Source organism: Chroicocephalus ridibundus, chromosome 7, assembly GCF_963924245.1.
Source record: "Chroicocephalus ridibundus chromosome 7, bChrRid1.1, whole genome shotgun sequence".
NCBI lineage: Eukaryota > Metazoa > Chordata > Aves > Charadriiformes > Laridae > Chroicocephalus > Chroicocephalus ridibundus.
The window spans coordinates 40830337-40854901 of record NC_086290.1 but is presented as its reverse complement, the minus strand read 5'-3'; the positions used below and the strand labels follow the sequence as shown (position 1 = coordinate 40854901).

The window sequence follows — 24565 nt, the reverse complement described above, 5'->3', positions numbered from 1 at the left end:
CACTTTGTCCTTGGCTTTACACATTGCTCTGTTCCTGGTGACTTCAGTGAATTTGCACAAGTACTAAATGAAAAAGATCTTTTCCTTCTCGCCTGGAAACATAGAAAAGATATTGGGAGCAAGTTTACCTTGTTTGAGCATATTTGGTGTCCAGTCTTCCTCTAAAACCAAGAAAACCTACTAGCATCGTCAGTGTCCCCAAATCATTTCAGTAACCCTGGCTGAGGAATAAAGGAGTCATTGTTGTCTGTTCTTCTCCTTATCGCACCCCCTCAAACAGGTGAAAGTGTGCCGGTGCCATTACATGTCTCTCTGAGGTGTCGGTTCTATTTGACTCCAGAGGGACTGCAGTGGAGGATACCTGTTCTGCTAATGAGTAGCACTCAGAGCCATTTAAACCCCGTGGAAACTCGATAGCTGAACAGGTAGCCCCCGCTGCTGTCTGCAGAGCTGCTGCCGCTGCATCCTCCCTGCTGCGCCTGGCGATAAGGCACAGCTTGAATCTTCAAATGCCACCGGGAGGATGATCAATCTCAATCCAGCCCTGTCCTTCTTCTCTCCCCCAGACAACTTTTACTGAGGAAGAGAAGAAAACATAAAAGCAGCGGCTCCAGGGCGTGGGAATTTTGAAGGTGGTGGAGTTAAAAATCAATCATGACCAACAGCAAAGGGCTCACAACTTAAATCTCGGGGAACGTTACTGCTGTGGGATCCCAGAAGCAAGTAAAAAACCATAAATGCACACACAAGCAAAGATGAAAATTTTTGTATTCTTCCTGTTATCCTCAGTGGAGGAAAAACTGTATTCCATCCGCTCACCAGACAAACTCAAGTTAAAATAAGATAGAGGGGATCCTACTTATCTGATGGTTGTGACAATGCTATGCATATGATATACAGCAGGGAATTCGCATAACACAAAAGAAAATCCAACATTAATCCCCAAGAAACGTCTTACAGAGCTGAACACAAGATGCTACGCATTCTAATCAGGGAGGGGTTTCTTTGAGTGCTGCATTTTGGACCTTTTTCTTTTCTTTTTTTTTCCACTAGTTTTAGCAAATGGAACATTTCCAGGCATTTGCCTAATTCTGTCTCCTCCCTAAAAGGGAGTAAGATTTAATGTTTTAAGGTTTGCGTTTGTTTGGGGTTTTTTGGGTTTTTTTTTTGTAATTTCAGGAAAGGGTTGAGCCCCAAATTCTCTCAAAGGTGTCCTTCCTTTTGCTGAGATTTTCCATCACGCTTAGAAAGTGCTTGTACCTGTTAAACTCTTTCAGATCTGACACTCTGAGGCAGATCTTTTAAATATAGGACCTAAAATCCCCGTTTTGGCCTGCTATCTGTCAAAACGTACTTTCAGATAAACCATGTTTCAATCTGTGGGATGCAGCTCTTTGCACTACCTGAGATTCAGGCAGTGATTAAGTGCCTGACTGCTCCTTAAGTACCCAAAGAAAGGCTTGGAAGTTTTAAAATTAGCTGTGAGTTCTTACGGGGAGGTTAATTAAGTTGATGCTGTTTAAAATAAGAAATGTTCTTACTGATTGCCAGGCCACTAAATAAAAGGCTTCAAAACCAGTAATCGAAATGCTCTTATTTCAGACTTGGTAGTGGCTTGCTCCTTCCCCACTTTAAAGCCATGTTGCCGTCTTGCTTTCTTGTCGAGTATTCCTCCACTGGCTTTTATTTTCCGCCTTGGTTTGGCAGATCCCACTTCTTGGTTATTTGATATCGAGAATCCCACGTCTGTCCCTCTGAACTCTTTTCCAGATGATGACTTTAGGTCCGTGAGTCTCCCCTTTGCAGTAGCTCTCTCTTTCCTCTAGTTTTTGGAGACCTTTTGAATTCAGGGCACTCGAAATTGGGGGTTTGCTGAGGTCGCCCTGCGAGCGCAGAGGTGGATTTGTGCGGCCGGGGGACAAGTGGGAGCCACGTGGGAAGAGGGCTTGAATTCAGCACAAGATTTGTCCCGGGTGAGATGTCTTCTGACATGCATCCCTGGTCAGACAGCCATTCTGCACTGACACACACGGCATAAAGTCACAGTAGTCTGCAGCCAGATACCTGAAGACTGAAGGCAAAATAACAATCAGCAGGCATTGTTAACCCAGAACACGCCTAAAATGAACAAAAGTGTTACCAGGGGTGATTTCTCTTAAGCTATAGACTCTTTTAGAATCAAGTGATCTAGCAATAACAATGATCCGACGGAGAAGAAAGAAAAAACGTCTGAGTTTTCAATTAAACTTCATTTTTATTAAAGTCAATGGCCTGCAAAACATGCTTTTACAGCAGAGCAAAGGCTTAATGTCTGCCTGTACTCCAGGTCTGGGTTTTGCAAGGTGATTCATCTGTGTCGAGTTTGCTGCGTGTCTATAAAATCAGGAGCCTGGCTGAGTAAATTGGAACTGAATGAAAACTTTTTAGTCTGGGGACCAACAAGATAAATCCATCATACAAAATGAATCTGAATTTTTGTCGGGTAGTGTTGCTCAGTATTGTTTCACATTATTTCTTACAAGACTTTATGAGAATTGTAACAACTTCTCCCAGCTGGGAAAAAAGAGATTTTCGAAGTTCATGCTTTTGCATTTTTTCAAGACCAACTGAACCTTTACAAATAATGGCGTTACCTCCAGATCTAGAAATCAGTTCTTTTCTGCCTTTCTGCGAGCTGTCACTTGCAGAGGTTTTATTTCAGGATGATTAAAAAAAGTACATGTGCTTTCCCCTCGCGCACATGCTTTACATCTATTGTATTGTATCTCAGATCAAATGCTGAAATGCGATGCGTTTGGAAGTCTTCACAGTAGAAATGCAAAACGCAGCCTTTGTTGGTTTAATTCTGAATTGTGGTTGTTTGTTGTTTTTTAAATTAATTTGTTTCCTGAAGTTGGGGTTCGACATGATACTCAAATGCAGTGTTTCATTTGATCTTCTCTGATTTCTTCAGCAGCAATGAGACATGTTAGGAAACCCTCTGCTACTTTGCCTTTTTATGGTTGAGAATGTCATTGATTTGTGCAATTACAAGGTTGGAAAAATGTGACCAATGTTTGCATACAACGTAATAGCAGCCTATAAGAGCGGGAGAGGGAGGGAGATGGTGAGATGGTATAGGAAAAAATCAATCCTTTCCGTCACAGTTCACCCCTATTAACTGAGTCTTGAACACTTGCAATTGAATATATGCTTCTGTAATTTGCTGAATTGGTGCCTTGGCGCTCGCTCCTGCCAGCACTGAAATTAGCCCCAGCGCGGTATTTGAATTCCCCGCCGAGGGCACGGGGCTGCTGGCAGAGCGCTCCCGCCTGACGGTGCGGGCTGGGTCGGTTGCCGCTGTTTGACAGGTTCCTCTTACCTCGCTTGAGTGGGTTTGGCTCCATGTGAGAGGAGATGGGGGCTTTTAGGAGACATGTGAGCAGAGAGTGGCCTTGCAGATGTGGGCGTGCAGAAGGTGCAGATGAACCCAGCACTGGGGCATCGCCGGGAGAGGAGGGGCAAAAGGAAAGGTGATGAGGGAGAAGGAAGGAGAAGCATTGCCACGAAAAACCTTGAGGGCAAGGACCAGGCAATTGCATTGGTGAATAACCCTCTCCCTGGAGCGCTGTGCTCAGTATTACCGTGTAGCAACCGTGTGAATATATAACTCGGGAATCCAGGCCCATCAGTGGAAATTATCTGCTGAACTGACAATTAAAAAAAAAAAAAACACCTTGCAAGGTCTTCAGATCCTGTGTGAATAATTCCGCTTCTCTTTTCCCATCCCTTTTGGTGGTGTTCTCTGCAAGGTGGTACGGGCGGTAAGCACAACAACAGAAAGGAAATCAAAAAGGCAGGGCAGTCCTCAAGGGTGTGCATACAACCCTGATTCTTTAATAAAGCAAAAGTAATCTGTCTTTAAGGGAAAGATTTGATTTATTCAATGGTATTGAACTGGAATTTGTTGATATCTAATATCCTGTGTACTGGGAATAGCTAGCGATGGAGTTGCAGCCCCAGCCTTTTTCCAAATATGATTTTGAGGGTGGTTCTGGGGTTCAAGTACACTTCCACAAGGAGAAACAGTGTGAAATGAGAAAGAATTCGATCAGCGTTCTTAAAATCTATGAGAGGCCATTTTTTTTGATGTTAATATTGAGTTTAGTGCTTTGTAGTAAATGGCAGAAGAAAATCACAGATAGGCTGTGAATCAGGAAGCAGGATGTTTCCCCTGGAAAAGCCCTTGTTTGCAGTAGTGGCAGAGCGCTGTTTGTGGGAAGCAAGTTTCATGGAGAGGAGGAGAGTAAGGATGGTCCCGTGGACACGATGCAGGCGCTGCGGTCTGCCAACTCTGACTTTGTCTTTGCTTTCTCTGCTGCATATTCCTGGTGCGTTGAAGACTGAGGTGTGCAAGTGCCGTAGTAAATCAGAGATGCAGTTAGTACTTTTGCTGCTTTGATAACAAAAGGCAGGTGCGAAAGGAAATGAGTTGCAAAGCGTACAACCCTCCGTCATCCTTTACAGCCACGCTTTATGTTACCTTTCCGGAAAGCATTTCATGATTCTCCTGACTGGTGGCCCAGAATTAGGGAGGACGGTTTTAAATAAAAAAAAAGAAAGATATAGGAGGAGCAAGGGATGCAATTGGAAGAAGACTAGGAGAGGGAGGAGCTGCCCAGGTGGGATTCCAGATTGCATAAACTCTGTTTTACGGTGATGCATCCAGCTTTGTTCCAGGGCTCTGTGTGTGACTAAAGCATGTGAAAATCCATGTGCTGACAACACCACAGAAGGGGAAGAGGTTTCGGGAGATGCATCAATCTGACAGCAGGGGGGTATGCGCTGCCATCCCAGGTGGGCAGCACTGTTGGTAAACAGGATGCAGAGAAGATAAAAAGGAAAAGTAATTTTGGCACCGTCATTTCCACTTCTCCCATTACAAAAAAATTGTGAACAAGATCTGCTTTGAAATAAAAAGCAAGCAGCTGTATAATATTACTACAAAGTACCTGAAGGAAGGATCATGATAGAATCAAACTGCCATGGAGAAAAGCAGTTATGGCTGTAGAAGAATAATCTTGGTGCTTTTCCTACTCAAATACAGGTATGTGGAGGAACATCACAGCATGGCAATGAGGTGATACTTGTCATTTGTGTGACAGAGACAAATTAGAATCCAGCCATCTCAGGGTGGGAACGATTTTCGTGAAAATTAATGACTTGATTAGAAGGAGAAATGAAGCTTCTTCAAGGGGACATGCAAATAAAGGAGGAATCACTAAAACTGTCACCTGATGTAAAGTGAACATTACACAAAGAAAGATTGGTGGGATATTGTACAAAGACAAATTTGATGTGATATTAATCATATAGCGCTGGCAGGAGCAAAGGGGAGAGGGAGAGGCAGGATTCGGCGCAGTACGTGTGTGACTTAGGGAGGTGTTTCTGCTGAAGCAGGGGATGAGTGTCCCATTCCCAGACGAGCCGGGGGCATCCTCTGCACCCCCGGGACAGTTTGCCGCTCTCCGGTGGGTTTGCCAGGCCCTGTGTTTTTCTGGGTGGTGCTTCCCACTATCTCCAAGCCCAAAGGAAGAGATTTTCCTCCTTTCATCTAGAGGCAGAGCTAATAAAGAACCACTAATTTAAGCAAGTGCTTGTAGTTCCCCAGTGGCAAATTTTCAGAGCACGGTGGGGTCTGTATTGGGCGATTTCTCCAACCTTTTGGGAGGAGTAGGGCCACTGTATTTTAAATGACAAACAGCTGTAATCTCTGTTGGGAAGAAGTATATCAGGCTAAAACTGATCAAGTATTAAACCCAATTCTGAACTAAGGTTTGTTGTGTTAAGAACCAAATCTACATGGGCAATTAGTTTCAGGTCCAAGCCCAACCTTACCTTCCTGGGGAAGGAGCATGTTTGAGGACAAGCAAGGCAGCTAAACGAAAAGGGATGCTTTTCTTAAGCAGGAATATTACCCACATTAATGGCTACAGACATGCAAGTAGTATGTTCACAGACGGTCTTGGTTTGACTTTGAGGAACACCCGAGAGATTTTCCTAAGTTTTCTCTTAGTTCAAATGATCTGCAAAATATGTTTTTCTTCTGCTGTCTCCTTTCCTTGGGTGTGGAGAGCCGTAGACCTTGCAGCCTGATGTAGGTAACACAGTAGGATCCAAATCTGTTTATCAAACACTGTTTTTTCTCATCCAGCACTACCAGTGGGAAGGACACTGATGCCCAACTGGTCCTCTTGATGACACATTTTGTCAAACTTAAGTTTGATGGGAATTTGTCATGGCAAAATGAGGGATCTTGCAGACCTAACAGAAAATAAAAGTCTAGTGCCATGCTCTAGCTGCATGTGACAAAAAGAGGGGTGGAGATAAGCTGGTAAGTTCATGATGTGGTCATCTCTATTTCCTTGGCCGCTGAGCATTAGGTAGCGCCGGTGATGTCGAGCCAGCTTCGTGCTCTCGGGATGGTGATGCTAGAGATGCGTAGGATGGATTCGTGTTGCTGGAAGGCATGTTTTTGGCCAATCTATCTGCAGGCTTTGGCAGAAGCCCTGGAACAGTTTTCATACATTGAGACACATTTTTACAACAACATGACTTAGATTTTTTTAAATTATAAGGAAAGTTTATGTTACAGAGCGTATGATAGCTTTCCCCTGGGAAGCAGTGCGCTGCAGGGGTAGGATTTGTTGCATGGCTTTGAGGCAGGAGCCACCCTCTTTCATTTCCAGTTTCAGCCCAGATGTTCTTGGTCTACCTTTTTTAGAAAGTGCCATTTTACTGTTGGTAAGGAGCCTGAAACGCTTGGTTTTCTAGCAGCATCACACCTGTATGACAACAACCTCCAAACATACTCCCTCCTGGCCAGGCGTGGCCACCTGGAATTCCCTCCGCCTGCAAGATGGCTATGGTATGTTCTCTCTTTTCAGAAAATACATGTACTTTACTGGTCTGTACAGGACGCTTATCTCCCTGAGATCAGGGCGATGGCTCCATGCAACGCTAGGAGAAGTCTTGTGAAAACCGCTCGAAGCACGTGTGTGCTGTTGCCACACCGCGTTTCACAGACGTCCCTGGAGCTGCCTCGCTTGCCTTGCACAAGGGCTCTTTGTGTGCTCATAATTAGCATGCAAACTGGATGCATGTTTCTGTGCTTTTTCAGGCTTTCAAAACGTGATGCTGTAGGGGCACTTGATCCTTTTTCTTCTTTTTTGTTTGTTTATTTCTAATAAGATGAAGCCAGCTATTGTTGTCCCTCCAGGAGTCGGGAAATACTCTCTGTTAATAGCAGGGTCCACTCATTCTCCTGCTAAGAATTTCCCTTGTTCTCCATCAAAAGCCTTTGAAGCCTCCACCTTTTTCCTCTCGTTTGAAAGTAGTCACTGGGACTGTCTTCATATTCCCCATGTATATTTAAACACAAATTGCATCTGACTGTGGTGACACTAATTAAGGCGGAGGCACTCAGATGCAGCCCCCCTCGCGGGGAGCGTGGCCAATAAACCCGCTGTGACTGGCAGGTGTTTCGACCGCTTTAGACAACCACAATTTCATAAAGTGTCCTTCCCCATCGCCTTGGCGAGGAGGGGACTGCCAGGCCCGCTCCGGGGAACCCGCTGCCAGGCAGGGACCGGGTGGCTTTGGTGCACGTGAGGCTGGTGGTGGCTTTGGGGACCGTGGGACTGGTAGCCCACGTGCCCCCCAACCTGCTGGCATCTCACCCCATCAGGGGTCTTTTCAAGGCTGCTGCCTCCCCTTTGCTGTAAATAGGGATTTTTCCCTCCCCGCTTTGTAAAATATGAAAATATTTTGTATTATCCCAGTGATTTTATGATATCCCAGTTATGTGCTCCTGAGGTGTTTGACCAAATATTATTAAAACTCTGCATGGGCTAATAATCCTGGAAGTAGTGCGACGCCTTCCTGTGACATTGAAATCATTTAGTAATTTTACAGTACATTTGAATTTCGGCGTCGCTCAGCCGCTCAGTTTCCATTAACTTTGCCTGGAATTTCTTATGTCCGTGCACACAAGCAAAAGTGTCAAGTTTCTCCTTCATGCTCCAAAACGCCACCTGAATCACAATTGTGCTGCGGCTAATTGTTATTAATTAAGCTGTTCCTAGCACTCCTAGCTGGGCTGGGCTTTTTTGTGGTTGTAATAAAAAGTGGATGCGTTTTGTAAGTGCGGTATTAAGGAGGGAAAACAAGGGAGCCCTGCTCCTGGGAACTTCTCTGTGCCCTGCGAGATGGTTTTGGGGCGGGTGGGGGTGTTTTTAAGGACAAGGCCACGGTATCGGTGAGCGGTGCAGAGGCTCGTTACCGTCAAATTAGCTTCACTGACCTTCGATGCCATTTACCCGTCACAGGCAGGCAGCTTCAAGGACATTTTGCAACGGGTAAATTTGCACTGAGCTGCTCCAGCCGCACGTGCTCCCGCATCACTTAAGCACGCAGCCGTGGCCAAAGCCCCCGGCACACGGTTTGGCTGGGATCACATGCTGGGGGCCCCGTGCCCCCCACCGGGGCTCCCCCTCCCGCAGCCCTCCCATTTCCCAGCTTCTGCTGAAGCGGATCATCCAGTGGAGGTATTAATGAAATGGGGACCCTGAGAGCAGGCTCCTGACAGAGGGCTTGCGTTGAGAAAATTGTTTCTTGGCCTTTTCTTCTTAATGAATCTGTTAATAACGTGCCTGTTGCTTCCTACCCGGTGCCGAGGAGCAAGGCGCCTGTCATTCTGCCGCTTTTCTCAGTGTTTGTTTATGAAAATAAAATCAGGTGGGGAGGTCTTCAGGCAGAAGCACTGTCATCTTCTTGTGAGAGGCAGGAATATGAAGCTGCTTTTGGTCTGTGGGAATATGTCATCTGCGTCTTCAGAAAAAAAACCAACCAGCCATCTGCTGCGTCTCTCCCTCTCTCCCCCCTTGCTTTGGGTTAAGAACCAGAAAACATTATTTTGGCACATCACTGGGACATGTTATTTTAACAGTGAGCTAATGGTTACCACTTGCAGGATAAAGGTGCATGTAAATGTCCTCTTAAAAGGTCAGGGATAGTCTTGGGAATTTTCCGAGTGTAAAAGGATCAGGGAATGGCTTGTGCGCAGACATAAGAAATAAGCCCAAGGGCATGGGCTGGTGTTTTCTCTGGGTTACTCATGTGTAGCCTTGTTGGAGCAAAGCAGCGTGGAAGGGGAATCCCTTGGAGAAGCCTGTGGTGGTGGTCAGGGTGGGAGTCTTCTGCACCACGCTTGGTCTCAGAGCGATTTCTCAGGCCATCCTCTCCATCTTCTACTGGCTGAAGCTTTAATCTGTCGGTGGATCCTCCCAGTGCTGCCACCGCTGTTCCTGGGGCAGCTCCAGTGTTGTACAAGGCATTGCCTTTCCTTCATCCCAGCAAATTCCTTGTTATTTTGCTGTTACGCGTCCATTCTTCTGCTGGTAGCGTTTGCAGAAAAATGACCAAATATCAGATAGCAGCCTGAGCTGGGGCCTTGGAAGTTGCTGGAAGGCGTTATGGCCATTTGCCAAGTTAAACCCCTCGCCCTGCTCTTCCAGAGTCTCTTGCGACTCCCTCCCAGGACTGCTGTATTCGCCGTGCCTCCTTGATCCCCAGGCAAGACTTGTGCCTGTTCTGTATTACTGTCTTTTTGTTAAAGCAGCTTTCTTTGCCGTGTCTGCAGAGGAGACCTGGCTGGCCACCCTGGGGTGGGCATCTCTCTTCTTGCACGTAAAACGATAATCAGTCCTCCGTGGTTTCTGTATTGCACTGAGAAAGGGCTAAGAAAATAATTACCCAGTCTCCAAAAAGACCAACTGTATTTATATATATATAATGTATGTGGGGAATAAATATACGTGGTATGCTCCTATGTCCCACGTAGAGTTAGCGGCAGGTGAAGAGCCATGGGATGAGGGTGTTACTTCTGAGCTGTGTGAGTTGGTGCGAGCACAGCCGTGCATTTGCTGTCTCTGCTTCCTCCTGCCCTCCCCGATCCCCTGTCCAGGGGTGCAAGTTTGCCTGAATCCGCAGTTATTAAGGGAGGCGAGCCCCGGTACTGATTGCTCCAGTGATAAACCAGTCCTGCTGTTGCCGAGTCGAAGATTCAAAACTAATGGTGCTCCTGCTCCTGGGATTTACCATTTGGAAGATACTTTATTGCTGTCTTGTGACATTTCCCTGCACTTTTATGCTCATTTATATAACTGTTTTCTTTGATTTATGGCAGGTTTTCTTCATGTATAACAGTGCCATAAATTGTGCAGCCCTGCTTTCAATGGTTGTGAATTTGAGATATTCGGTAAACTGTTGGATGGGGGGAAAGGGCGTAAGCCTTTTGAAGAGGCTTTTGATCACAACCCCAGATAAAATAACCGGTTTTCTCTGTACAAATTTGAAGCAGGCATCAAAATAAGTTGGCACAGTCTGTTTCTTGACTAGCCAGGCAGTTGTGTTTTGGTTTTGTTTTGGATGCACAAGGCCAAGCCCACACAGCGGTGACATTTGTGGGGGAACCCTGGGAGCTCTGGTACTTGGGTCTGCAGAGGTTTTCAGAAGAGCAGCAAATTAACGTTCTTCTTTTCATAAACCTTTCTGTTTCTCTTCATAAACCTCCTTTTTCACATGTTGTTATTTTTTAAGACCATCAAACAAGCTCAGATTTCCAAGGAGTGTTCAGCGGCCATCAGACATCCAAAGCCTATCAAAGCCACTGGTCAGGCCAGTGAAATAAAAAAGACCTAGGGTTTTGATTTTGTTGGCGTCTTGCTTTGTGGAGGAAGAGAAACAGCTCATTTAAAAATTGCCTTCTGAGTTCAGCTGTCAGAGAAGCTTTCTTTTGACCTTTACAAATGGATGCCATCACAATCAATGGGCAGAAGTTTAAGGACAGTCTCTGGGGCGGGGGGGGCGTGTGGGAACAAACGCAAGCATTTATAAAATATATATGGAGTGTATTTTAAAAAACCCGACAGAAAAAACAGACAGTATTAATGGGGAGGATATTTGCGCAAACTTACCTATAAAGAATTCATAATACATGATTTGCACGAGTATGGTTACCTAGAATTTACCTTTTGGGATGATGTCTGAAAGTAGAAACAAAAACTAACAAATAAAAATGCCTTAGGTTAGTCCAGTGCAGCAATATGTTGGGCGAGGAAAACAATTAGAGATTTTTGAAGTCGCTTTCCCAGATTTGACTGCAGGGGAAGTGCGTTTGAGGAGCAATTTCACAGCAACTTTGACTCCCCCCGTGCCCCCTTGCAGCCTTGGAAAGAGAAACTGTTTATAAAGGCTTAGTGGGAATTGTGTGAAGAGGGGCAACTCGCTCTGTGATTGCAGCCTCTGGCTCGCTCGTTTTTAAAGCATCAATGAGACGAACCAAGAAGCTCATCAAACGTAGCCGTGCAGTCCTCCCCACCCAGGTGAAACAGGCAGAAGTTTCAGCACTGCAGGTGTTTGTCCGGAATGTACGGCTCGCATGCAATGAGGTTATCAATTCAAATGCAAGTCCTGCATTGGCCCGCTTTGCGCAGATTTAAGAGCAGCTTATGCCAACAGCCTCAGTGAGGTTAAAAAGTAGTTCCTTTACTTTCTTAATGGGAAAGCTTCTCAGTGGGAGAGGTTTGGTTTTGTACGCCATGACCGTACCCAGAAATGGCCACGGTGCTGCCGCTCACTAGAGCTGAAGCCCTCAGCGGCCTTGGAAGAATTTATTGGGTGCTCAGGCTTTTATTTAGCTTTTTATTTTTATTATGTTTAATTTAAATTGTGCAACCCAAGGACTTGGTTCAGGAGATGGAGGTTTGAGAGGGTGGGAGCTGGGTGCTCGCGAGCACCTCCCCTCCTGAGCGGGCCCTCTGGCGATGCCCTACGTGCTCGGCATCCTCCATGAGGCTGTTCATCCGAAATGTGCGCGGACTGCAAGAGATGCAGGATTGTCTGTGGCAGATGATACTAATTTAAGATTAGGCGGTATGTTTTTATACATAGCATATGGAAGTAAAAAGGTTATTGAATAGACTTTAATTATTGAAAGATTGTTTTTCCTGCCTGTAAACTGATATCTGAAAGCACTTGGTTTACTAACATGGGTTTTATCACTTAGTTTAGCCACAGACAATTAGGAAAACACAACCATCGGTTTAAGGAAGGCTTATGTAAGAGAGCACTTTGGATTAATTTTTGACTTGATGACCTTAATGTATATGACTGCCAGAGACTCCAGGAGGTGGTCCGAATTCCCAGATCCAGCGCGTTGTGGCTCCAGACGAAGTGTGTTGATCATCCCCCTGGCCCAGCCAGCCTCAGCGCAGCCCCTGCCCCTCTCTGCAGCTGCAGCACCCATCCCCTCATCTGTAGTACTTCCAAGTTTAAATAATTGCCATTTCAGCTGTCTTACCTGAGCTGAATTCTCCTGTCTACTTGACAAGGTTATCGTGTTGCTTGAGAGCCTGTTATTTTCATCAACGAAAAATAAACTGCGTGCCGCTTCAACTTAAATAGAGCTATGCATATGGGCTAAAATGGGGGAGTTCCTTTAATCGCCTTCTCCTGCATTGCACGGTGCCCTTGAAACACTTGGGCAAAGCAGCTCTGAAATGCTGGGTTGGCGCTTGCCCGGTTGATGGGGACGCCCCAGCCCTGGCGTGGCATCTCAGGTGCTCCTTGTGAGGTGTTGGTTTTCTTTATTTCTCTGAAGTTTCTCCCAGGACTTTTTGCGTAAGCCCCTCTGCAGTTCTGTCTTGCCAAAATCTGGGGAGGTTGCTCTCTCCAAAGCGGTCCCTTTCTTTGTGTTTAAATTTCATAGTTATTTTAATCATTTTATTAGGTGGTATTTGGGTTATGTGATAATTAATGCGAGAGAAATTTCTGTGGGAGATCTTGGGGAAATACCTTTTTTTTTTTTTATGTCACAGGTGGCTTATGCTTACCCTGGAACGACGCAGCGGTTGCTGTGTGTTTTAGTGGTGACTAATTACCCGCAGTTACATTAGCAGATATAAAAGCACCTGTCCCACCTACCCTGTCTGAGCTGGATCTTTTCCATAAACGGTGCTTAAATACTAGTAAGTAGGATCTGAGGGCTTGTGCGCATTTTGCCAAGTGTATTTTAAATATTGTACCGGCAGCGAGGACTGCAATCCCATTCCCATCGCAGCGGCTGCCAGCGCTCCCGCTGGATTTCTTGGGCTGAGAATCAGGCAGAAGCTGAATGAATGCGCTCCCTTGTGCATGCACAAGCTCGGTGTGTTTGTACAATGTTAATTAAAATGCATTTAAGTTGAGTGAATGCTTGCCGGTATTCAGGGGCCCTTTGGGGAAGGAAAAAAAGGCAGGCAGGCGAAGGCCCCCGGCTGTCGCGGAGCCGCAAGAGTCCCGGTGGAACAGCAGGAGCTGGTGGGGAAGGCGGCCACTGCCGCAGCACCATGGCCATGCTCTGTGCGAGCGGAGCACCCCTGGGTGCCAGGAGGGCACTGCGGGGGGGGGGAAGGAGCCCTTCATGTCCCCAGCACAGCAGCCTGGTTTGTGAGCTGGGAAGCAATTTCGGGCCAGCCTCATAGCAGATGTTATTGGCATCCCTTGATAAATTGATTTGCGGTGAAGGCACATGTACAAAAACCAATCTAAGTGCCTGGCTCCCTTCTGCTCCCCCCGTTCCTACCCGTGGATGTGTTCACCTGGGCTCATGGTTTGTGCTCCATCATCTTCCCCCCACTTTTTCCATTGGCATTGAAAATGCAACCCAAATCCTTCCCACTGCTGAGACCTGTAGAGATTTCACAGAATCACGGAATTTTTCAGAGTTGGAAGGGACCTCTAGAGATCATCTAGTCCAACTCCCCTGCTAAAGCAGGATTGCCCAGAGCACATGACTCAGGACTTGCATCCAGGCGGGTCTTGAAAGTCTCCAGAGAAGGAGACCCCACAACCTCCCTGGGCAGCCTGTTCCAGTGCTCTGTCACCCTCACCGTAAAGAAGTTTCTTCTCATATTTGATCGGAACTTCCTATGTTCCAGCTTGTGCCTGTTACCCCTTGTCCTGTTACTGGGAACCACTGAAAAGAGTCTGGCTCCATCCTCCTTAAACCCACCCTTTAGATCCTTGTAAACGTTAATAAGGTCCCCCCTCAACTTTCTCTTCTCCAGGCTAAAGAGTCCCAGCTCTCTCAGCCTTTCCTCATAAGGGAGATGCTCCAATCCCTCCATCATCTTTGTTGCCCTGCGCTGGACTCTCTCCAGTAGTTCCTTGTCTCTCTTGAACTGGGGAGCCCGGAACTGGACACAATATTCCAGTTGTGGCCTCACCAGTGCAGAGTAGAGGGGGAGAATGACCTCCTTCGACCTACTGGCCACAGTCTTCCCTGTGCAGCCCAGAATTCCATTGGCCGCCTTGGCAACAAGGGCACACTGCTTGCTCATGGATAATTTACTGTCTACCAAGACCCCCAGATCCTTTTCTTCAGAGCTGCTTTCCAGCAGGTCCACTCCCACCGCTTTGCTCTGGTAAGGAGTCAGGATACACCGTGACGGAGAGAAATAGGTCGCATGAGCCATTGTTGGAGTGCTGGAGCGGGACTGGGGAAGGGTGAGAGTTGGAAAGCGGGGAGAGCAATATTTGCAAACTCTTAGGCCTTTGCTCTGCATTTAGCAGCCCAAGAACAGATAGCCTTGGATTACTCACCATCGTTTATCTGCAGATCTGGTGATGGTCTATTCTTTAGTACTGTAGGGGAGGATTTGGGCTCTTGACATTGAGTTAGATTCACAAGCTTAATTCTGGGTGCTGCGCTCAAGAGGCTGAACTGGAGACTAGTGCAGGAATTCACCACCAACAGGGAGAGTGATTCCTTCATGTGATGGCTTGGGCAACGGCAACATGTGGGTGGACTAACTTGCTCTCTGGAGTGGTATTTAATTTCCTTGGGGAGGAAATGTAGGTTAGTTAGGAAAGGGTGATATTCTTGATCGTACTGGGAAGACCCAGTAAGGAGCCCAAACTGGAAAACTGGTAATAGGCAAAGGTCCTGCCAGTGCTCACAAGTTGGAGGGCAGAGGAGATTTGCATTGTATTTCAGAGCTATTTGAAAACCTTTTCACTGGCTCAAAACAAGGCCTACCTGAAGTAAACCAGGTGCTGGAAGCCTAGACCACTCAAATCTTTCTTAGAGAACGTCTATTAATTGTTTGCTTAGGTTATGTACTTTGTTGGGAACTAAATTGTAAATGCTGAGGTCATTTCAATAAAGTAAGTTATTTCTTGCATCCTGCATCCAATAAGAAAATCCCACACTCCTTCTGAGCAACCATGCCACATAAGCGGCTGAAAAAGCAATTTTTAATTTCAAATGCTTTTCTATCACTTTTGTGCCGGTAATTTGCCGGTTTGACTGCTGGAGCCAGCAAGCACCTCTCAGAGCTGTCCCGACAGGGGTGGTGGGGAGCAGCACAGGGCCACGTGTCACCCCCGTGTCACCTCCATCCCTTGAGTTCCCTGCCAACTTGAAGGCTTATCTGCTGCCTCCTCATCAGAGCAGGCGCTTCCAGATTCACAGCAAGACCTCAAGGAGAGCCAGATGATAGAGCAGATGGCAGATGACTAATTTGGCAAAGTTAGATGAGTGGAAATTGTTTGCTTTAATTGCTTGTCAAGTCCGGTACCTACATTATAGTTAAGAAGCAACTATTTACCCTCAAAATAGAACGAAATGAGTAAAGAAAGCGTGGATATGTGTGTCTGTGAAGAGTAGGGAGAAAAAGGGAAGAAGTACCCAGAGAAAATAATTTGGTACAAAGGCTTGGGTGGGAAGAGCCATTGGCAAAGTCTCTGGTATTAATTTCTGCTTTTTTTTTTTTTTTTTTTTTTTTAGTGGTAACTGTATGGTATAGGTCCTGCAGTAAATTTTTCCCATCTTGTTCTGTCCGGTTGCTGTATTATAATATATATGTGAGGAAACGAAAAGAGAAACAATGCTGGAAATACTGGCATAATGCAGGCAGGTGACAGTGGCTTGACGTGGTCGGCACCGGCAATTATCCTTGAAATGTTGCAGTATAAATCTAGTCCTTTGATGCCATTTTTTGATTGGTATGGACAGGAGTGCTACATCAATAAAATATGCTGTGTAGCATCCACCAAACAGATTTTGGAGAGCTTGGTGCAAGGAGAGGGTGCCATCAGCTCCGGAAAGCGTTATCACACATAACTAATCCTTCTTGATGAAGTTACAATCACTGTCAGTCTTTCCTGTGCCTATTTGTGTTCCTGTTCATAAAATTGGGAAAGCTCTTCCCTTTGTAGGTGGCATCTGATGAGCCTCTACTGGAGGTGGGAACACCCTGATAAAATGCATTCCTACAACTTTTCTGGAAGTGCTGGAAGCTTTCACAGCGGCATATGAAACGCTATTTGGGGGTTTAGCGAGCAAATTTCAGGGAATTAATACTTTTGATACCAGCTGCAATCAACCCAGGGACGTCTTCTCCACACAAAGAGAAGAAAGGCTATCGAAGCGTTTCAGAATGTCCTTTTAGCATTGCACATTAAAGTCTGGATGACAATTATAGTTTGGGTTTTGTTTGGGTTTTTTTTTTTTGTTTAATTTGACTTTATTTAGCAGTTGTGGGGAGCTTAACATTGAAATAAAAATGAATAATAGCACCCTGGGGCTTGTGTCTCTGGGCTGTTTGCGTGCAGGTAAGGAGGGATTACAGCTCACAGCTGCTGTGGGCCAGCCCCTTCTGCGTCCCCTCATCATGATGGCACCCTGAGGGACAGAACGGCGGCTGGGTGGCAATGCTGAGCTTCTCTCCTGGCCGTGCGGCCGTCCAGGAGTTCATGGCAGTTGGGCTGATTGCACACAACTGGATTCAAATGGGATGATAATTTTCTAGCGTACAGCAGACCTCACGGAAGGAAAACACTTGTGCCAGCTGAGCTTTTAATTAGGAGTACAGAGAAAATTATGCTCTCCTTCATTACAGTCTCTCACCTAGGGAAAGCAAGCCTCTAATTTCAAAACATTCTCCAAAACCACTGGGTTTATAGGAAGGCGGCTGGTGACCGCAAGGAGTGTTTTGCCTTCTCCCAGGAGACATCTGCAGGACTGTAAGTGCAGGCGGTCCCTCCTTTCATTAGGATGTGCTTAATTGCAAGAAAATTCGAGGCTTTTACCGCTTGTTCAAGGAGAGCTGTAAAATAATAATGAAAGGATTAAAAGTGTGTTTACCCCTTCTTCTGTGTGCGTCCATGATAGGGTGCCCAGGCTGTAGCTGAGAGCGCAGAGCATAATGAAATGAGTGGGGACTGCTGTGGCATTGCTGGTAATTAGTTGTTCCTTAAGGGGCTCCAGTATTTCCCCCCATCTGGGGGCCTTAACAAATTGCCATGAGTGTTTGCAATTATTAATAAACAGTTATGTTAGCTGCCTTTCAGGAAACCCTGATGATGGGCCTGTCTGTAAAAACACAGCTAATTAAGTAAATAAGTGGCAAGTATGGGAAGAGAATGTTAGAAAGAGGTGCTGACTGTTGTTAGGCTTGTCCTGACTGGGGTGAAGGAACGTGTGATTCTCTTTTGGTAAGCATGCTCCTGAACTAGTGAGTCTGGGAGTTTAAGCCTTCTCTTGCGTTTTTGGCCCACTTAAACCAATGGACAAAGGGAGGTTGTGTTGTATTCAGGCAGAGGCTGGTGCGGGACAAACGTGCTGCTCTCTCATGTCCCTGCCAATAAATGTTTTATGATTCAAAAGAATATATCCAGATGCTCAAGATAACTCCCTTGGGATTGGTAACAAGGATGCCTCATCGCTGCTACGCTAAATGTGCTTTGGGAGAGGAGGGAGACACCAGTATTTCAGGTGGGGGTGACCATGCCGGAGATGATGGGATTCGCTCTTCCTGAATAACTCCAAATGTAGGCAGATCCAGAGAGGGGTTGAATAAGAAATGGAATGAATGAGCTGAGCTCCTTCCAAAAGTTAGTTCATCTTGTTGAGCTGGGAGGATCATAAAATCCATTAGTATTACAAGAAACAGAAATAGATTGAGTCAAATGTGATTTCTTAATTTAATGTATAGATTTATCATCAACAGAGCAGAGCAAAAATAATGGCCTAAAAAGCAGAAGATAAAGGATGTTTTTAAGTGCCTCCGTTATTTGCTACCTATGAGTGAGCATCTGAATGATTCGGCTTTGTTATGAAAAAAATGTCAATGGGAAATTAATTTCCAAGTCATGTGCATGAATATTGATGAAAAACGTAAATTCAATTCAATACAGATGATTATTACTGCTGTAATTGGGGCCATTAGGAGCTGAAGCTCTTCTCTGTCATTTTGGGTAGCTGGTAATAAGTAAATAACTGAATGTGGAGTGTGAATGTGTGAGTAATGCCTGAAATCCACTTTTGTGATGCCCAAGCAGGGCTCTGCCCAGTACCCACCCAAAACCACCCACGTTTGAGGTGTAGATGGGAAGAGGCCCCAGGCTGGCAGCCTGGCTGGTCACCGTCACCACCGCTTTGGGCATTCCCAGATAGGAAGGTGCACATCCTTCAGCTTTGGGATAACAGTAGCAGTGGGTGTCGCTGGGCATGGACGCACGCGTACATGCAAGGTTTGTAGCCAGAATATGGGAAGAGAGGGAATGGCCAAGCCTGTGTTGGTGGAGAAATGTGTTTGAGAGCTTCATGGCATGCCGGTAACCTGGCACAGGCTGTCAGTCAACAGCTCGCTGGGGAGTCCGTCTGGGAAAACATAAGGGGACATCAGATTTTCCTGGGCATGCATTTAAATGATGCTGAAGGGTTCCCCTCATTGAGCCACCTCTGTAAGACCTTCTGAGCAAGCTGGGAGTATACGTGCTCAAAGGCACTCAATAGCGAGAGAAGCTGCAGATTGTGGAGGCACATCTTAAACTGGTACTTTTTTGACCTCTGTTAGAGGCAGGGGAATTAGTGTTTTTCATTAACCAGGAGAGGTTCTGCTGCAGGGACTGCTTTTAACATGCAGTCTTTATTTTCTTGCTGCTCATCGGTTTCTGGGGCTATATAAAATAACGTGTCTGACAATATACAACAAAGTGCTTTGAAGAGAGTTTATGAAATATAGATTATGGTAGTTTAGCATGGCATGACAAGGAAATGTATTTCGTTGTGCTCATGTTTTTATGCCTTTATATGGCTGGAGCATCCCTGAAAACACGTATTATTTTGGCACTTAATTTTAAAGAGCCGCTACAATGCACAGGTGCCTGTTGCTGTTCCAAGAGATGAGCAGGAGGGTGAGAGGGATGTGTTCGTGCTCGGGGGCAGATGGACTGGGCATCCTCTGCGACCCTTGCTCAGCTCCCACCTTACATGCTTTAGTGCTTCTTGACTGTTTTGGCAATTCAGACCCAAAATGATTGTATTTGCCCTGGAGCAGCTGGAACTTGCCTCCTGTGGATCAAAATGGGAGCTAAAACTTACTGTTAACTCCCGGTTCGCAGCCTTTGTGCCCCATGTCCCTCCCAGGTTTGGCTCCCTGGCACATGCAGGCAAGCAGGAGCTCTGCTGGAATTGTATATGGCAGCAGCATTTCTCCCTTGTGGCCGGAATAACTTTTTACCCTGTTAATTGTATTTTTCCTTAAAAAACCCAACAGCATATCTAATCTCACTGCTTTAAAGGACTCTGTGAAGGGTGGAGGGTACTGTCCCAGCCCTATGCCCCGGTGAGTGAGAATTGACCTAATCTGCTTTTCTTGAATATTTGCATCGTTTTCTCTTTTGTATTTTGAATCTGGTGCAATTATTAGGTGCATCAAAAGTATATGTACAAAACTTGTGCTGTAAAGCTGAGGCAGAGAGAGATTAATGGCTTATTATGGTAATGCATTATTAGTGATCTATAGTTATACCCACGTTGGCTTTGGGATTTCAGCTCATTCCCCAGCCTGGGGCTCTCTCCCGCTCTGGGGGCAGGTTCTGCTCCAGCGGCACTGCGGCTCGGGTACCCATGGCAGAAAATCTGCACTGCTGCGTTCCCTGCTGATTGATGGAGGATAAATCCCACTTTCGGTGTACTGCGTGATTTGAGCAGTCTGTAACCAGTTTCTCTCCTCTCCCTCTCCGCCTGTCACTACAATGCAGCGCTGTAAAAGCCCAGCCATGGCTGGAAGGATGGACGCTGGGCACTGGGTTCCCTGGCTTCCCAGATTTTGCAGCGGGAGCAGGCTGTGAGGAGCTGGGTTGCAGGGACCTTTTGCCATGTATCTTGCAGGCAGTAGAGGCCCAGCTGTGAGCTGGAACACAGAGGTGTTTTGTCTAACGGAGGACCAGAGGGGATTTTTGTTTTTAAGGCAGAAATTAAGTGCTTGGAATTGCTCTAGGATAAATTTAAAAGACCAACATGATTTCTTCTAAATTTGCTTTTAAGATTTTATTCATCTGAAAGAATTGATTTCTGTAGCGTTGTCAAAAGCTGGGAGCAGTTACTTGCAATGGTTTGGTTGTACAAAATTAATCTTACTTGAATAAAATCTGCAGCCCCAGCTCACATCTGGGCTGGCTTCACCCCCGTTGAATCCTCTTGCAAGAGCAGGCTCCAGGTGCTCTGCCTCCTTACAGCAACAAATGGCTAAATCAGCTTTCGGGAAACGTTTAATGGGTGTGTAACATGAAATACCAGTGTTGCAGTGTATAGCTTTATTAGCTGAGCTGCTGGAATTGTTTTCTGAGCTATGGTGATCCTTAGCACCGATTGTGAAATGGAACAGAAATTATTTATTAGTCCTCGGGTGCCTTAAGACAGAATAATACTTATTTGGCTGGAAACATAGTCAATCTTGTTATAGATGCTGCTGCTGCTTTTAAGGAAAAAGCAAACAAACTAATTTTGTAATTGGGAGCAAATATTTTTGAAGTCTGCTGGCAGGGACAGGCACGTGTCTCCCTGCAGGGTGGAGATGCTGGTAAGCAGATCTCGAGGTTGTTCCAAATAAAACTTTCAACGTGAGCTAGGACACGGCTTTGTATTTCAAAAAGAAAGACGTGCCGTCCCCGAGCAGCACTGGTTAATCCTTCCAGGTGTTCCCAGTCCAGCAGAGCTGTGTCAAGCCCAGTGGGATCACGTCTTTCCATCTTGGGAATCCCCCAAAATAGCTATTAAAATATTACAAACAGAATTTTGTTTAGATATGTTTTACTCTAAGTGGTAAGGTTTGGCAAGAAAACTTTCAAAATGGGAATGTTTGTGCTTCAAATTAAGCTTTGAGTTGAGGTGGTAGTTTTTATTTTAAAATCTGAGCAAACCAACCAGTTTTGTTTTTCTGCGACACAGTGTAATGAATACATGTCAAACATTTCAAGTTTTAAAACTTAGTGAGGACTTCAAAATTTTACTTCTATCAGGTCATAGAAAGAAATAAAAAAAAATTTACATCCCTTAGAATATTTCCTTTGGTATCTAGACCAGATGTGTATTTGGAAAATCAGCCCTACGTAGCGCCTGTTCAGTGTTGGTCCGTGCTCCTTAGCTGCGGCAAACATAAAACCCGAAAAGGACGTGAGAAAGCCTCCATCCTGTGCGTGGCTCCCCATGAAACCAGCCACTGCTGTCCCTCCCCACTGGGCAGTTACGGTTCGGGAGGGAACAGAGTTCTGCTGCCATTTTTAGGGCAGAGGGAATTTCCTTGGGAGAAAACTTTGGGCAGTTTGTGGGTTTCTGGCCACTTCCCGAAGGCCTTGGCCAAGAGGCTGCTTAAAGCTCGGATCGCCCTGGCACAAGAGCAGATTGCTCTGCAGCGGAGAACTGAGATGAGAATTGTTCCTATTTCTATTAAAAAAAAAAAAAAGGAGGGGGGGAATATAGTAAGTAAACAGTCAATAATAGTAGTACTCAAAAACCTAATTACTTTTGATATTTATGAAAAGGACCTGCATCATTCAAAACAGCATATTTTAGCCAATTTTACTGATTATGCCTCCAGTCATGGAGAGTTTTGTTTGTATTGATTTAATCCAGGAGCGGGAATGACTCCAGAAATGCTATTCCAGTCTGGCTCATGTTTTGCATAATATAATGCTCATTTCAAAAGTTTTGGACGTATTCAGATTAATTTGCTCACAGATGAGAACAACCTACAAAGCTGTTGGTAGAGAGGAAAAGTAAGTGCATGCAAAAAAACCCCAAAACTAAAACCAAAAAAGCCCAGCCCTACACTTGACCATTTCAGTTGCGCTGCTGTCCTGGCAGGCTGAGCGCTGCCTGAAAAACTGCTGTTGGAAAATGCTGCTTCTGTGTTTCTTTCCCCGCGTTCATTTTTGTCATTGCTTGATGCACGGCAAGCTGATAGACTGAGCCGAGCTGTGACCCTGCAGTGGCTTTGAATCTGACTTCAAAATTTAGAACGGAATAGTATAATATTAAAGGGCATCTTCCAAAAACTAACTGTATTAGGATTGTGTTTCCTAACTCATCTGAGACATCTCTGCTGCATATTCAGTCTGGTGACTAGCTGAAAGACGTTGTGGTTTTTGCTATCGTCTTTCTCCTATTTAATTGCGTAAAGCTGGGAAGGGCTGGGATCTTAAGGAAAGTGATGGGGAAAACAATGTTGAGTATAATCCTTCTGGTCAGGTTGCTCTTGGCTTGTCCAACAGGCCGTTCTGAGCATCAGCTGAATAGGGAAAATGCTGGATTACCCAGGTCAGCTTGGATGCACGGGTCTCTCCAGCCATACGTCCTTTAGTCTGTGATTGGCGCATCCCTGTTCAGTGTCACATTCTGTCGTTGGCAGAACTAGTAGTGACTCCACTGACACCTGGCCTTGGCCCTTTAGGTTCTGGGGTCAACTAGTTTTGAGTTTTTCCTGCATTTCTGCGTTTTCAGCCTTTCTGCATTTGGTGGTAAATACCAGAACTTCATCCCGTTTGGTGAGATGTGTTTAAATTGCTGAGATGATCATGGACCATATTTCTTCCTATCTTTACTGCTGATGTTCAAATAACCTGTGCTGGTTTGGTGTGGGGTTTTTTTTTTTTTTTTAAGTACCCAACCCCGTGAATAATTTAGGACTTCTGTTACAATTACCTGTATCCCTGTGAGCAAACTTTATTTCCTTCTCTGCTCCTGTGGCCCTCTTCCACACTCATCCTCGTTGTTTGTCCTGTGGTTTCTTGCAGTGTGTGCCGGCACCGAGAACAAGCTGAGCTCCCTCTCAGACCTGGAGCAGCAGTATCGGGCCCTGCGCAAGTACTATGAGAACTGTGAGGTAGTTATGGGCAACCTGGAAATCACGAGTATTGAGCACAACCGAGACCTCTCCTTCCTACGGGTAAGAAATCTTTTTCCTTCCCTCCATCTTCTGTGCTTAGTGGGGAGTAGCTATGGGTACTGGGCTGGAGAAGGGCAGGTCTCTTTCCCACCAGCTCTGCTGTCGTATTAGAAGAGGATAATAAAATGTCACAGATGTGCAGAGAACAAGAGCAATGTCATTGCTGTGACAGATGCTCTGAATATGTGTCGTTTAGATTTATCCAGGACTTGGGGGAGAAAACCATGTCACTACACAGAAAGGTGACACCTTGCAGGACTCTGTCACTGTGTGGTGCCAGCAGGTAAGGTAGGGTTTGAGAAGGTCAGAGAATCATGCAGATAAGCACTGAAGGCGTTGAGAAGCTAATCCTAATAAAATGCTATACATGGACTGATGGATAGACTTAAGCAAGGGAAGAACTCTGGGCAACGTTTGTAGAGCATTTAGGAAAAAGAGGAAAAAAAAAAAGTGATTGCTGAACGAACATCAAACCATCTTTGTGCGTGAGACTGGAGTTATGAGCCTAATTGAATCTCCAGCATCCAGAGGAAGTCTGTGATAGATGAAGGCTGTCCTGCCACCGTGGAACCTGGGTTGTGCACTCCCTCAGCCCTCCTTACTTCAAACTTTGAGTAAATATCAAGCTTTTGGCCTTTGGGTTTGTGAAGGAACATTTCCGTGTGGATTGTGCATTCCTTGTAAACGTGCTAGTGACCTCAAGGAGGGAAAGGTGAATGCTGAATGAAAAGAATTTAAGCCCATCGTTATTTGGTGTTTCAAAACTGGTTATGTTTGAAGAAATAACCCGCAAAGGAGTGATTCAGTGCACTCAGGTGGGCATCTGAGCATGCTGCAGACAATGTGGCTGCAACATGGGAGAGACTGGTATGTAGGTGTGAGGGCCACAGTAGAAAAGGCAGCTGTGGCAGTGCGGTTGCAGGCTCTGCTGGCCGTACTCTCCAATAGAAGAAGTCATGCCATGACACAGATAGGCGTTTACACCACTGGTATCATATGGTATCGCTTGCATATGCTTCTGCAAAATGCTAGTGTCGTTTTTCAAGATGCGTGTCTGTATGTAACTGGCATTTTCATGAAAAGCATGTAGAGGGAGCGGCAGGTTTAAATCCGGCAGCAGGAAGAGGGCGGCAGGAGTCAGCCCTGGCAGGTTGTGTTACGCTGTCATTTGGTTTGCTGGGTCTCGGGTGAACCTAGTGCTCAATTTCAGTTTGCAAAAACGTGAACATTCCATTATGGGTTCTGACAAA

The 24565-nt window shown here is 45.7% G+C and overlaps 1 protein-coding gene across 5 annotated transcripts in view; it reads left to right on the top strand.

Annotated features, from left to right (window-relative positions):
- ERBB4 (erb-b2 receptor tyrosine kinase 4) overlaps positions 1 to 24565 on the top strand; it is a 630546-nt gene that overhangs the window by 213238 nt on the left and 392743 nt on the right. For all 5 annotated transcript variants that reach the window (XR_010071879.1, XM_063340408.1, XM_063340406.1 and 2 more), the window contains exon 2: positions 23164 to 23315. Coding sequence is in view for 4 of the 5 variants with exons in the window: in XM_063340408.1 (XP_063196478.1) it covers positions 23164 to 23315 (152 nt within the window). In the remaining variant the exon portion in view is untranslated. The remainder of the gene's footprint in view (positions 1 to 23163; positions 23316 to 24565) is intronic.